The 13,728-nt window shown below is 38.2% G+C and overlaps 1 protein-coding gene across 4 annotated transcripts in view; it reads right to left on the reverse strand.

The window, feature by feature from the left end:
- Window positions 1-13,728, reverse strand: part of TRIM24 (tripartite motif containing 24) — a 96,261-nt gene that overhangs the window by 77,351 nt on the left and 5,182 nt on the right. For 2 of the 4 annotated variants that reach the window (XM_021079188.2, XM_021079186.2), the window contains exon 2: window positions 963-1,058. The exons of the other annotated variants lie outside the window; for them this stretch is intronic. In XM_021079188.2, coding sequence (XP_020934847.1) covers window positions 963-1,058 — 96 coding nt within the window. The remainder of the gene's footprint in view (window positions 1-962; window positions 1,059-13,728) is intronic. 4 annotated transcript variants of the gene reach the window in all.

Raw genomic sequence — 13,728 nt, forward strand, 5'->3', positions numbered from 1 at the left:
GTCACAGCTGCAGCACAGATCCAGTCCCTGGCTCAGTGAGTCCATGTGCCATGGGGCGGTCAAAAAAAGAAAGAAAGAAAGAAAATTAATTTGCCCTGACCAACACTTTTCTAGCTTTTGCTTTAATTCTACTAATAGCTGTACCAAGTACATTTTATTTTTTAAATTTTTTGCCATAACTGAGGCACATAGAAGTTCCCATGCCAGGGACTGACCCTGCGCCACAGCAATGACAATGCCAGGTCTTCACCTGCTAAGCCACCAAGTATCTTGTTTTTTCCCTACATACTTTTTAAAGTACCTATTTTATAAGTTGTTATAAAAAACAGGATTCCCCAGTCCAAATGTACAATGGACGACAGATAAGTCTTCATCCAAAACTCTTTCCCTCTTCATTATCCTGAAATTTCTTTTTTCTTTTTTTTTTCTTGTTTTGTTTTGCTCTTTAGGGCCGCACCTGCTGCATGTGGAAGCTCCTGGGCTAGGGGTCCAATCAGAGCTGCAGCTGCCAGCCTACACCACAGCCACAGCAATGCTGGTCCGAGCAGCACCTGTGACCCACACCACAGCTCCCACAACACTGGATCCTTAACCCACTGATTGAGGCCAGAGATGGAACCCTCATCCTCAATGGAGCCTGGTGGGGTTCATTAAGTGCTGAGCCAGGAAGGGAACTCCCTGACATTTGTTTCTATTAATTTTCCATTAAATGAAACCATTATGAGCATTTACTAATAATACACACAACTGAGCCACAGAGTATCTTACATGTATATTTCCTTTCTCAAATAATTCTGTTCATAGTAATTAACAGTTCCTACATTTTTAAACTTGCTTCTTCTTTTTTTTTTTTTTTAGGTACTTGGCACTAAACCAGTCCCAAACTTCCCAACAAATCCCGTTCAGTATTTTCAAACATATCAAGTCATCTATGAATTTTACTTTTGTTTCTTCAGATGTACCTTCTCTGAAGTCCTTCCTCCAGCTCCAATCTTCCTCAAGTTTGTTGCAAGCTGCCGTCCGGGGACTTTCCTTCATTATCCTGGAAATTCCTTTGCCTGATGACATTAACATAATTATCTATTTGCTTTATGCCAATGAAATTGGAATAGTTTCAAAGTAACTATACCAGTATAACAACTAAAAATAAACCACAGAAAGAAACACAGTATTTCTTTTTCTGTTTAGGATATAGCATATATACTAGAGATGCGCAATTAATGTTATGAGTTAAAATCAGATGAAAAATGCCTTTACTATATGTTAGTAAAACCAGTCAGTTGTTTATACTCATTAGTTTTAGGGTGGATTTTTTGGGGGGTGGGTTAATACTTTAGTTTTTATTATAACACACATTGTTCCAAAGAGCAGTGCTGCGGAGTTCCCACAGTGGTGCAGCGAAACGAACCCGACTAGGAACCATGAGATTGCAGGTTGGATCCCCGGTCTCACTCAATGAGTTAAGGATCCAGCATGCTGTAAGCTGTGGTGAAGGTTGCAAATGCAGTCGGATCCCACACTGCTGTGCCTGTGGCGTAGACCAGCAGCTGTAGCTTGATTCACCTCTAGCCTGGGAACTTCCATATGCTTTGGGTGCAGCCCTAAAAAGCAAAAAACAAACAAAAACCAATACTGCAATACAGGTTACACTTACACAGGTCTGGCTTTCATCCCTATCCCTTCCATCTCCCTCTTCCCTCCATTTGTAGCCATTTTTAGTTTTTTAAATTATTTCTCTTAAAAATATAAGCATTGGAGTTCCCATCGTGGCTCAGTGGTTAACAAATCCGACTAGGAACCATGAGGTTGCGGGTTCAATCCCTGGGTCTTGCTCCTCCCACCTGCACAGTGACATCCTAGAGTGTATCCCAACAGTTATCCATTGCTAGTCACTCCCAATTTTTCATCATGCAAGCAATGCTGCAACAACCCTGCACAGATCTCATTTTACACTTTTATGATTCTACCTTTGGGATATATTCCTAAAAGTGAAGGTAGCTGGTCAAGGAGGAAATACACTTCCAACTTTGCTAAATGTTGTCAAATTCCAATTTTACATTCCCACCAGCAAACACTGCTTAATGTCCTACCTTCTCCACAGTGTCACCCAGAAAGTATGTCAAACATGTGGGGGTTGTCATTCTAGTAATTGAAAACATGGTGTTTCACTGTAGTTTTAATTTGTATTTCTACTGCTATGAGCATAATGTCCTGTTTAACATACTAGTTCTACCACTTTTCTATTATCTAAAATCCACTCTACCATTATTCAATCTTTTCCTCTGCATTTTTTTTCTTTTTTTGGTCTTTCTATCTTTTGGAGTATTCACTTATTTTCATTTTCATTAGTGTAAACATTTGATGGTAAGAATTTTCCTTTTTTTTTTTTTTTTTGGTCTTTTTGCCATTTCTTGGGCTGCTCCCGCGGCATGTGGAGGTTCCCAGGCTAGGGGTCCCATCGGAGCTGCAGCAGACGGCCTACGCCAGAGCCACAGCAACGCTAGATCCAAGCTGTGTCTGTGACCTACACCACAGTTCACAGCAACGCCGGATCCTTAACCCACGGAGCAAGGCCAGGGATCAAACCTGCAACCTCATGGTTCCTAGTCAGATTTGTTAACCACTGAGCCACGACAGAACTCCCAGTAGGAATTTTCCTATGATAATTGCCTTGGCTATGATACAGACATTCATGACCCATATCCAGCCTGTCACCTGCTATAAAGTTTTAGAGGAACAACCACATCAACTTACTTATATACTGCCCATGACTCCTTTCATGCTATAATAGAAGAGTTTGAAAGTTGCAAGAGAGACCATATGGCCCACAAAATATTTAAATATTTACTATCTATCCCTGTGTAAAAAAAAAAAAAAAAGAAGTTTACTGACTCCAATGATGTATTGGTTTTGCTGTATCATGTTAAAAAACCTAGTAATTCTATTTAAATTTGCACCTAAGCCAAGAGATATTTAGCAGTATGTTAGTTCTCAGGTGGAAAGGTAGAAAGGCCTTTTTGAATTTTTGTTGTTGTTACTGATTTTTGGTCCAAAAATGGTCTATTTGGGGGAATTTTTGGAGAATTTCTTTGGGGGGAATTTTTGGAGAATTTTCTTTGTATGTCAACAAAAATTTTTTTCATCAATGTTGCACATGCATTTTTCAAAGAAGGTATATTCTCTCATCTGCACTATACAACCATGAGATCCACCTTTTGGCTTTGTTATTTAGGTCTTCAACAGTCAATAAAATATTTGTTCACTTTATCATCAACTGAGGTTTTAAGTCTTTTATTAATATGCCCTTATTCTCATTGACTCGTCTACAACTTTTTTTAAAAAATCAAAGTTGTCATTAATATTCATGAATCCAAGAATACATCTTCATTAAGATTTGCAGCTTATAGCCTTTTAATATGTCTTACTTCTTTAATGATTCTAGCCTGAGTTCTACCTTCTGCAATATCAAAATAGTAACTTCTCTTTTCCTTTTATTTCATTTGTCTGGTGTATCTCTGCCTAACCTCTTATTCTGAACCTTTCTGAGTCTTTCAGTTTTGTGGTTTCAACCTTCTGCATGGAGCACAGTGGTGCATTTTGCTGTTAGTTAAGCTAAAAGTACTTTTTTCTCTTAAGAGGCCAGTCAGGCTTATTTAATGATATGCTTGGTATGGTCTCGAGCCTGTCATAAAATATATAAATTATTTCATTGTGTTTACTTCCTTTGTTCTTTTTTTCCCCTTCCATACTTCTTTTAGTATCTAGAATGGTTTTTGTCCTAATGGTCCTCTTTATATGAATATCTACATATAACTTTAATCCTCTCTTAATTAGTTTGAGCAATATAGAAATTAGCTCTTTTCTTCCTCTCATACCATCCCTGAACCACATCCCCCAGCATCTATTTAAAGTAATAATATCCTTTTGATGTCCTGGTGAATTTCTACAAAGCAATCAATGAGCCTATTAAATTATTTCTTGGTTGGCTGAAACTTATTCTCTAATAGCTTCCTCAGGAAAGATTTATGTGAACTACATTGCTTAAGTTCTTGAATAACTGTCTTATATGTACATTGTCAGGGCATATAACAAATATATAGTACTTTGTCAGGCCACCTTCCCTATGGTTCTCCTAGCATAAACTCTTCTGACATTAACATACAGACCCAACAGCATGGGACTGGCATAAAGATGGACACACAGATCAGTGTGACAGACAGAGGCCAGAAATAAACCCAGACATACATGGACAACTGGCATTTGACAAAGGCAACATGGTACAGAAAGAACAGCCTTTTCAACAGCAGTGGTGGAAAAATTAAAATATCTTTACGTAAAATGAACTTGGATTCATACTTTATATCATATACAAAGGTTAACTGAAACAATAGATCATGGACCTAAATATACAATGAAAATTATGAAACTTCAAGGAGAAATCTGTGCTGGTAAAGATTTCTTCAATACAGCGCAAAAGAAAAATTAATGAAAGATAAATTAGACTTCCTCAACATAAGGAACTGGGGACCCTTGGAAAAACTACTAAGGCAGGTATAGAAAAAGTATGAGATGAATCCAGAAACTCTTTGTTTCGCCACGTAAATGCTTAAAAATCCAACGGGGATGTGAAAGGACACAATGTCACCCTGCAGGGACTTCTACTACCCAAGCTACAACAATTCAATTATCAAAATAAACAATGAACGAAACGGGAGTTCCCGAGTTCCTGTCGTGGCGCAGTGGTTAACGAATCCGACTAAGAACCATGAGGTTGCGGGTTCGGTCCCTGCCCTTGCTCAGTGGGTTAACGATCCGGCGTTGCCGTGAGCTGTGGTGTAGGTTGCAGACACGGCTCAGATCCCGCACTGCTGTGGCTCTGGCATAGGCCTGTGGCTACAGCTCCGATTAGACCCCTAGCCTGGGAACCTCCATATGCCGCGGGAGCGGCCCAAAGAAATAGCAAAAAAAAAAAATAATAATGAACGAAACGGATTATAACAGGTCCAACGAACATTTTCAGAAGCCCATGTTAAATATACACATGGAAAAGGACAATGTCACCAAAAGAGTAAATTATCAACTAATAAGCATAGAATGATATAAAAATCACCATTTTGCAACATTCCAGTAGTAAGTGAAGAAGGCATGAATCAGTGGATGCCCATCTAAGGTTGTGGGGAATGGAATAGTCACAGATCCCAAAAGGTCTCCGGGGAAGTTAATTACTCACAAAGGGGAGATAAAACATCTATGAGGTAGAGAAATCTGGCCGTTTACCACCTTAAACAAATGATCAAAGTCAATGCTAATCATAATGGGACAGAAGGACAGGTCTTGGTTTCCTAATGTAAAGCAATGAAAGGAGACATCAATCGTGCCCCAAATGATGAGTCAGTCTGGATACAATAAGGAGAGAGAAACTACACATTGAGTTTGAAAAAAGTTTAACATAAATAATTGTTAACCACATCAAGAAACTGGGGTAACAAGAACTGGTCAGTAGAAGTAGAGTGGACTCTAAAAGACTATAGGAATAATATAGAAGATATGATATAATGACGTAATAGCCTCTACGGCTGAGAGGGAGTGCCCAAAGAAGAATTTTCCCTCCAGGGCTGATTCCAGACTTTGCTGGAGAAGGCACAGCCACGGCTCACACTGGCGCTCCAGCAGTGCAACTTGCTGGAGATCCACTCTCTGAAACTTACCATCTGTGTCTTGGAGCCCCACAACATCCCATCCACCAAAACAAAAAGAAACCAACTAAACCCCACAGTGCTGAGAAGGCCAATATTGGGACAACTGGAAAAATTTGAATATGGATGATATATTAGACAACAGCGCTATATTAATGTCAAAATTCATGAATTTGTTAATTATACTGTGTTTATATGTGAGATTTGCAAATGTCAAAACTCATCACTGCTACACTGTACATATGTGCAGCTCATGCTGTGTTTAATCTTAGCTCAATAAAGTTTAACTTTTTAAGGAGAACCTATTCTTCAGAGACACACTGAAATATTTGGGGCTGAAGGGTCACAGTATCTGTAACTTACTCTCATATGAGTCAGAAAAAAACAAGTAAGTATGCTAACATAGCAAAATCTGGTATCCCGAGGAAGGGCACACAAGAACAATACTTGCTAAGTTCTTACCTGCGGACTTTATGCTTGAAAATCACTTAGCTGGGTATAGTCTCAACTCACACTTTCTTTCCGTGAAAGCCTTAAAATCTTTACTCCAGTCTTCAGACTCAACAATGATAGATAATAAGATATTTTTTCCATTGTAAGCGATGTAGTCTTTTTGTATAGCGGTCCAAAGTGTATCCTTTTTCTTAAAGAAGACCTAGAACACATTTCAATGGTGACTGTTCTGTTCCAATTTTCCTAGTCACTTTGTTGGCCCTTTCAATATGGATGTTTACATTCCTTTAACAACATTTTCTGAGATTTCAATTGTTTCTTCTGTTGTTCCTTTGTTTTAGGTCTCTTCCGATACTATTATAAATATCCATATATTTATGGGTGTGTGAACGCATCTTCTTGTCACTTTCTCTATAAATTTCTTCTGTTTCTTCTTTGGCTGCGCCCACGGCATGTGGAAGTTCTGAGGCCAGGAATCGAACCTGTGCCATAGCACTGACAACGCCAGATCCTTAACCTGCCAAGCCACCTGAGTCATTTTCTTTTAGATTCCACATATCAGTGATACCATATATTTGTCTTTGTTTGACTTAATTCTCTTAATTAGTATGATAATCTCTAGGTCCATCAATGTTGCTGCAAATGGCATTATTTCGTTTTTTAAGGCTGAATAACATTCCACTGTGTGTGTGTGACACATCCCACTTCCTCATCAAGTCATCTGTCAATGGACAGGTTACTTCCAAGTCTTGGCTATTGTATATAATGCTGCTATGAGCATTTGGGTACATGCATCTTTTCATATTAGAGTTTTTGTCTTCTGGGTATATGCCCAGTAGTGGGACTGGAACCTCAATACTGTTCTGCAGAGTGGCTGCGCCAATTTACATTCCTACCAACAGGATCCAAGAATTCCTTTTTCTCTACACTCTCTCCAGCATTTATTATTTACAGACATCTTTTCTGTCTGTCTGTCTGTCTCTTCAGGGCTGCACCCAGGGCATATGGAAGTTCCCAAGCTAAGGGCTGAATCAGAGCTGTAGCTGCCAGTCAATGCCACAGCCACAGCACACCAGGTCTGAGTGCTACCTGCAACCTATACCAAAGAGCTCACAGTAATGCCAGATCCTTAACCCACTGAGCGAGGTCAGGGTCCAACTTGCATCCTTATGGCTATTAGTCCAGTATGTTACTGCTGAGCCACACAGGAACTTCTCTATAGACTTCTTGATGATGCCCATTCTGACCAGTGTGAAGTGATAGTACCTCATTGTGGTTTGGATTTGCATTTCTCTTATAATTAGTAATGTTGGGCATCTTTTCATGTACTTGTTTGTTGACCTTCTCTGTAGGTCTTCTTTGAAGACATCTGTATATCTTCTTTGGAGAAACATCTATTTAGGTCTTCACATTTTTTCATTGGTTGGTTGTTTTTTCAGATATTGAGCTGCATGAGCTATTTATATATTTTGGAGATGAATCCCTTGCCAGTCATGTCACTTGCAAATACTTTCTCCCATTCCGTAGGTTGTCTTTTATGGCTTCCTTTGCTGTGCAAAAGCTTTTAAGTTTAATTAGATCCCATTTGTTTATTTTTGCTTTTATTTCCATTACTCTAGGAGATGGATCCAGAAAAAATATTGCTGCGATTTATGTCAAAGAGTGCTCTGCTTTCCTCTAGGAGTTTTATAGTATCCAGTCTTCCATTTAGGTCTTTAATCCATTTTGAGTTTATTCTTGTTAGAGAATGTTCTAACTTCATTCTTTTACACATAACTGTCCAGTTTTCCCAACACTACTTACCGAAAAGACCGTCTTTTCTCCACTGTATATTCTTGCTTACTTTGTCATAGCTTAACTGATCATAGGTGTTGGGGGGGGATAACTTTGTATGGCTATTACATGTGCCCTACATCCTATATTTTAGGGACTTTACAAACTGCTGAAATCGAGGGGCTTTTTTGACTGGCATCCATGTGGGAGTTCCCAAGGAATGGACATTAGAGGGTTTTATGGTAGGATCCTGGTAATGGCCTACCATGATCATCAGCCTTCTGACAAGTCATTTTAATTAAAAACAGATGCAAGGAGTTCCCATTGTGTAACTCAGTGGTAATGAATCCAACTAGCATCCAAGAGGATGTTGGTTCCATCCCTGGCCTCACTCAGTGGGTCAAGGATCCAGCGTTGCCATGAGCTGTGGCATAGGCGGCAGATGTGGCTCAGATCTGGCATTACCGTGGCTGTGACGTAGGCCAGAAGCTACAGTTCTGATTCGACCACATGTGCAGCCCTAAAAAGGAAAAAAACAGAAAACCCAAAAAACAAAAAAAACCCACAGATGTGAAAGTCCATAAACTTATTGAAAAAGCACATGTAAGGAGTTCCCATCGTGGCACAGCAGAAATGAATCTGACTAGGAACCTTGAGGTTGTGGGTTGGATCCCTGATCTCGCTCAGTGGGTTAGGGACCCAGCATTGCTGTGAGCTGTAGTGTAGGTTGCAGACACGGCTCGGAACTCATGTTCCTGTGGCTCTGGTGTAGGCCAGCGGCTACAGCTCGGATGAGACCCTAGCCTGGGAACCTCCATGTGCCATGAGTACAGCCCTTGTAAAAAAAAAAAAAAAAAAAAAAAAAAAAAGCGCATGTAAACTGTGCTACCATTCGTGGAAGGAAAAAAACACACAATACTGTCTCAGTATAAAAATCCCATCACCTCCACGGCAGCTGTATATAGTTGTTGTTTCGTTTTGTTGGTGGTTTTCTTTTGTGAAGGAAGTGCTAGGTTCCACTCTACCAGGGCTCTCACAGCACAATTAAGCTGGATGGGCAAGTGAGGGGAGACGCATTCAGATAGAGCCCAGGGACTGCCTACTTTAAGAGGGCAGACAAGGATTGGATGCACTCCATTTGCTAATCCATGTATTCCTTTGGTGCGATACATGCCAAGAGGGTGCTTATTCTAACTCACACGAAGGTACCTACTGGACTTGCAGCAGCCCTGACTCCTTCCCCGGGGTACTTCATCGACATTATGGGCAATGCGGCTGTCTGACATGCTGATTCATGGGACCATGACAATCTACGCACCAAGTACTTTGGAGTTTAATTTATGCAAAGAAGTTCTAATGTGTTCTCTCACTTCAACAGATTACATTTTATCTCATAATGTGGCACATACCCCATTCTGGAAACTATGGGTCCAGCATGTACTTGAAAATGCAAAAGTAAAATCTGATAAAGAGGTCAAGGTTAGAGGAAGATTTAAATTGATGTGGTTGCTAAGAAAAATTAAGGGAACAAAGCTGTCTAATTACCCATACCCGAATATATGAAAAAGGTGCCATGTGATTGAAAAATGACTTTCTGACATCGACTTTCCACCAGGACAGTGTAACTAGTACCAAGAGAAGCCTGCCGGACATAAACTACTATATGTAACTTGGAAGGACATATGAGGGTAACTGTTTTTAGGCACTGGACAAGAGAAATGCAAGCCAGTGATGCCCGAAAAAAGGGAAACTTAGGAAGTGAGTCCCTATAATGAAACACCTTGATTCTCTCCTAGGAACTAGTTCCTGACTGTGGTGCAAGGAGAACCTCAGCAGAACACAGCTTAGGAACCAGAGGAGAATTTGGGGCTGTGAAACAGATATGCACTGGGGAGATGGGAGCTGCAGAGAGGAAGGGTGCCAGTGGTCTATAGGGTTCCTCCAAATCCTTGGCTGACAGTTACCACACATGTGCAAAGCGAGACTTAAGCACCTTTACCAGACTGCAGCTGCTGAGGGATTGAGAGAAGAGCCAAAATACTAGAGGCCCAGCAGGAACAAAGAGAGAACAAATGAAAAGATGGCAGTCTTAAACTGGACCATACTCATAATTACTTAAAATGTGAATTAATTAAAAATGTAAACAATTAAAAGAAAAATTTTACAACTTGGATAAAAAAAGCAAGATACAACCACGACCTTATACTACCTACAAGAGATAGACTTTAAATATAAATGTTAAAAGTAAAAAGTAGAAAACAGACCATTTATACATAACGATAAGAAAATGGGTAGCTACATGAACACAAGGCAGTGTAGACTTCATAAGACAGTATCATGAAAGATAAAGAAGAATACTTCAGAGTGTTAAAAAGGGCAAGCAATTCATCAGTTAACACTTCAAAATACCTATTCCAGAAACTGGATTAAAAGAATAAAGAGAGGAGTCAGCAATCATGACTGAAGATTTTAACATTCGTCTTTCCCTAACTAATAGAACAAGCAGACAGAAACAAACAAAAAAACCTAACCGAAAAAAAACAAAAATCAGTAATATAATTTTTTACAGCACTATCAACCAACCTGACCTAATTCAAATTTATAAAACACTACTCCTAACTGTAGAATCTAAATTCAAGTGCACATTCACCAAAATAAATGATATGCTAGAACACAGAATGTCTTAAAAAACTTCAAAAATGTCAATCTCATAGGGATTTTTTTTTTAAAACTACAATGAAATATGTTACCTAGAAAACCCCCAATTTACCTATAAATTAACATATTTCTAAGCAACCCTTTGGTCATAGAGGAAATCACAAGAGAAATTTTAAAACTTTTTAAGGGAATGTTAATAAAAACAACAGAAAATTGTTTGAGGTGGCTAACACATGCTTAGAGAAAAAGATTATATCTTTAAAGCAAAGACAAACAATAAATAAAATTAACAAAGCCAAAAGTTTGTTGATAAGCCTTAGTATTAGTAACCAAGGAAAAGAGTAAACATGAATTACACAAAGAAAAGAAGAGGGGAGATCATTTAGCTTCTGAAACACTAAAAGGATAAGGGAATGCTGTGAACAAATTCATGCCGATAAATGCACCAATTAGCTGAAACATTTAATTTTCTTCTATTTACCAAAATGGATTTGAGAAGAAATAGAAAATCTGAACAGCCCTATTCAATGGTGTCTATTCAAGATACTCTATTCTTAATCAGAAACCTTCCCATTAACGAAAACTCCAAGCTCAGATGGAGTCACTGGTGAGTTCTGTTAAATGTTTAAGGAAAAATTAAATACTAATTTTACAGGAGTTCCCGTCGTGGCGCAGTGGTTAACGAATCCGACTAGGAACCATGAGGTTGCGGGTTCAGTCCCTGCCTTCGCTCAGTGGGTTAACGATCCGGCGTTGCCGTGAGCTGTGGTGTAGGTTGCAGACGCGGCTCGGATCCCGCGTTGCTGTGGCTGTGATGTAGGCCGGCGGCTACAGCTCCGATTCAACCCCTAGCCTGGGAACCTCCATATGCCGCGGGAGCGGCCCAAGAAATAGCAACAACAACAACAACAAAAAAAAAAAAAAAAAAAAAAAAAAAAATACTAATTTTACAGAAACTCTTCCAGAAAACAGAAGGCCTCACACCACATTTTGAGGTCAGTGTTACCTTGATACCAAAATCAGATAAAAACACAAGCAAACCATACCACTCCTGAACATAAAAGAAAAAAAAAAATCCTTAAAATACTAGCAATTCAAATTCAGAAGTGCAAAGAAAGGATAATGTATCATGACAAGTGGGGTACATCCCAAGAATGCCAGATTAGTTTAATATCTAAAAAATCAATGTAATTCACCACATTAACAGGGGAAAAAAAGGGAAAACTATATCACCATTTTAATATATATAGAAAATGCATTTGACCAAATTCATCATTCATTCATGATAAAAACCCTCAGTACACTTGGAATAAAAGGCAACCTCTTAATCTTGATAATGGGCATTTATAAGAAAAAACACAGAGCTAACCTATTAAAGGTGAGTGAAGGAACGTTTTAAGATCAAGAATAAGAAAAAAGGACATCATCTTTCATTTAATACTGAAATTCAAACCTCTATTCAACACGGTACTGGAAGTCCTAGCTAGTACATACAATCAGGGAGGAAAACATCATAAATTATAAAGGATGAAGAGAGAGAAGTAAAACTGCATAGCAACATGATAGTCTATGTAGAAAATCCTAAGCAATCTATCAAAAACTGCTAGATTTAATAACTGAATTTAGCAAGATAACAGAATGCAATCAATATACAAAACCCAACTGTATTTCAATATACTAGCAACAATTAAATGGAAATGAAAAATTTTAAATATCCTCACTTTCAATACTGTGAAAGAACATTATCATAAAATATTTTAGAATAACCTTCACAAAAATTGTGCAAGACCACTACAATAAGAGTACTAAAAGAAATTAAAGAACTAAAACTAAATGGGAAATAAAACATGTTCATGGCTAGGAAGAGTCATATCTTTAGGATCAATCTCCCCAGATTGCTATCTAGATTCAATGCAAGTCCAATCAAGTTTATAGCAGATTTTGGTATAGAAACTGATAAGCCAATTCCAAAACTTTTAAATAAATGCGATGACTTTAAAGAGCCAAAACAATTTTGAAAAAGAACACAACTGTCAAATTTCAAAATCTGCTTAAAAAGCTATAATAAAAAAAAATTATTAGTACTGAATGGATAGATCAATAGAACAGAACATAGAAATGGGACTATACATACAGTTCAACTTTTTACAAAAATGCCGAAGTAATATAATTTGGACAGTACTCTTTACAATAAATGGTGCTTTAACATATAGTTTTAACATATAGTTTTGAACTTCACCCTTACCTCACACAAAAATTACCCAAACTATATTACAGATCTAAATATAAAAGCTAAAACTATAAAAGTCCTGAAAGAAAAGACAGGAGAAAAGTCTTAGTAAGCTTGGAATAGTCCCAGAATTGTTAAAACACAAAAATCACTTAACTGTAAAAGAAAAAGAACTTAAAAACTATACAACCAAAATGTTAAACTTCAGCCTTTCGAGACACCATCAATAAGAAAATAAACAGACAAGCAAAAGGAGTGGAAAAATACCTGCAATATATGTATGCAACAAGGGCCAAGAGACCTGATATACATAAACAACTTTTAGGCCAAACCACCTCATTTTTCAAAACTACAAAAGCCTTAAGCTGAAATTTTACCAAAAATATGTTAAGAATAGCCAAAGTACAGGAAAAGTGCTCATTATTATTCATCAGGGAAATGAAAATTAAAACTATGAGATTCTCCTTCAAGCATATTAAAATGGCTAAAATCAAAGACTAACACTAACCAAGTAGGTGAGGATGAGAACCAGCTGGAACTCTTACCCACTGCTGGAGGGAATGCAAAATGGAAAAAACCCAGGTAAAAATCACATTTATGATGCAAACAAAGGACTTCCAATTCTAAGTATTTACCCAAGGAAACGAAAACAGTCAGGTAAAGACTTGTCTATAAATATTTATAACAGTTTTATTCATATCATCCCCAAACTGAAATTAATAGTAATTTCCATCAACAGGTGAACTTATATAGAAAACTGTATTGTTGCTTTTGCAGCAATAAAAAAACCCTGGCAGCGCAGAGAGACAAGGGACTAGGTTTATTCAGCATACTCGGAGGAGTCCGCCTCCAGGTCTTTGCTCTGGGTAGCTTTTATACAATACAAACTTCCCGGTCTTGTTTTTCCCCCAGCAAGCA

This window comes from Sus scrofa, chromosome 18 (genome assembly GCF_054392235.1).
Source record: "Sus scrofa isolate SSC_HxYL_T2T_F1_AM1 chromosome 18, Sscrofa_HxYL_maternal_Yorkshire_Landrace_v2.0, whole genome shotgun sequence".
NCBI lineage: Eukaryota > Metazoa > Chordata > Mammalia > Artiodactyla > Suidae > Sus > Sus scrofa.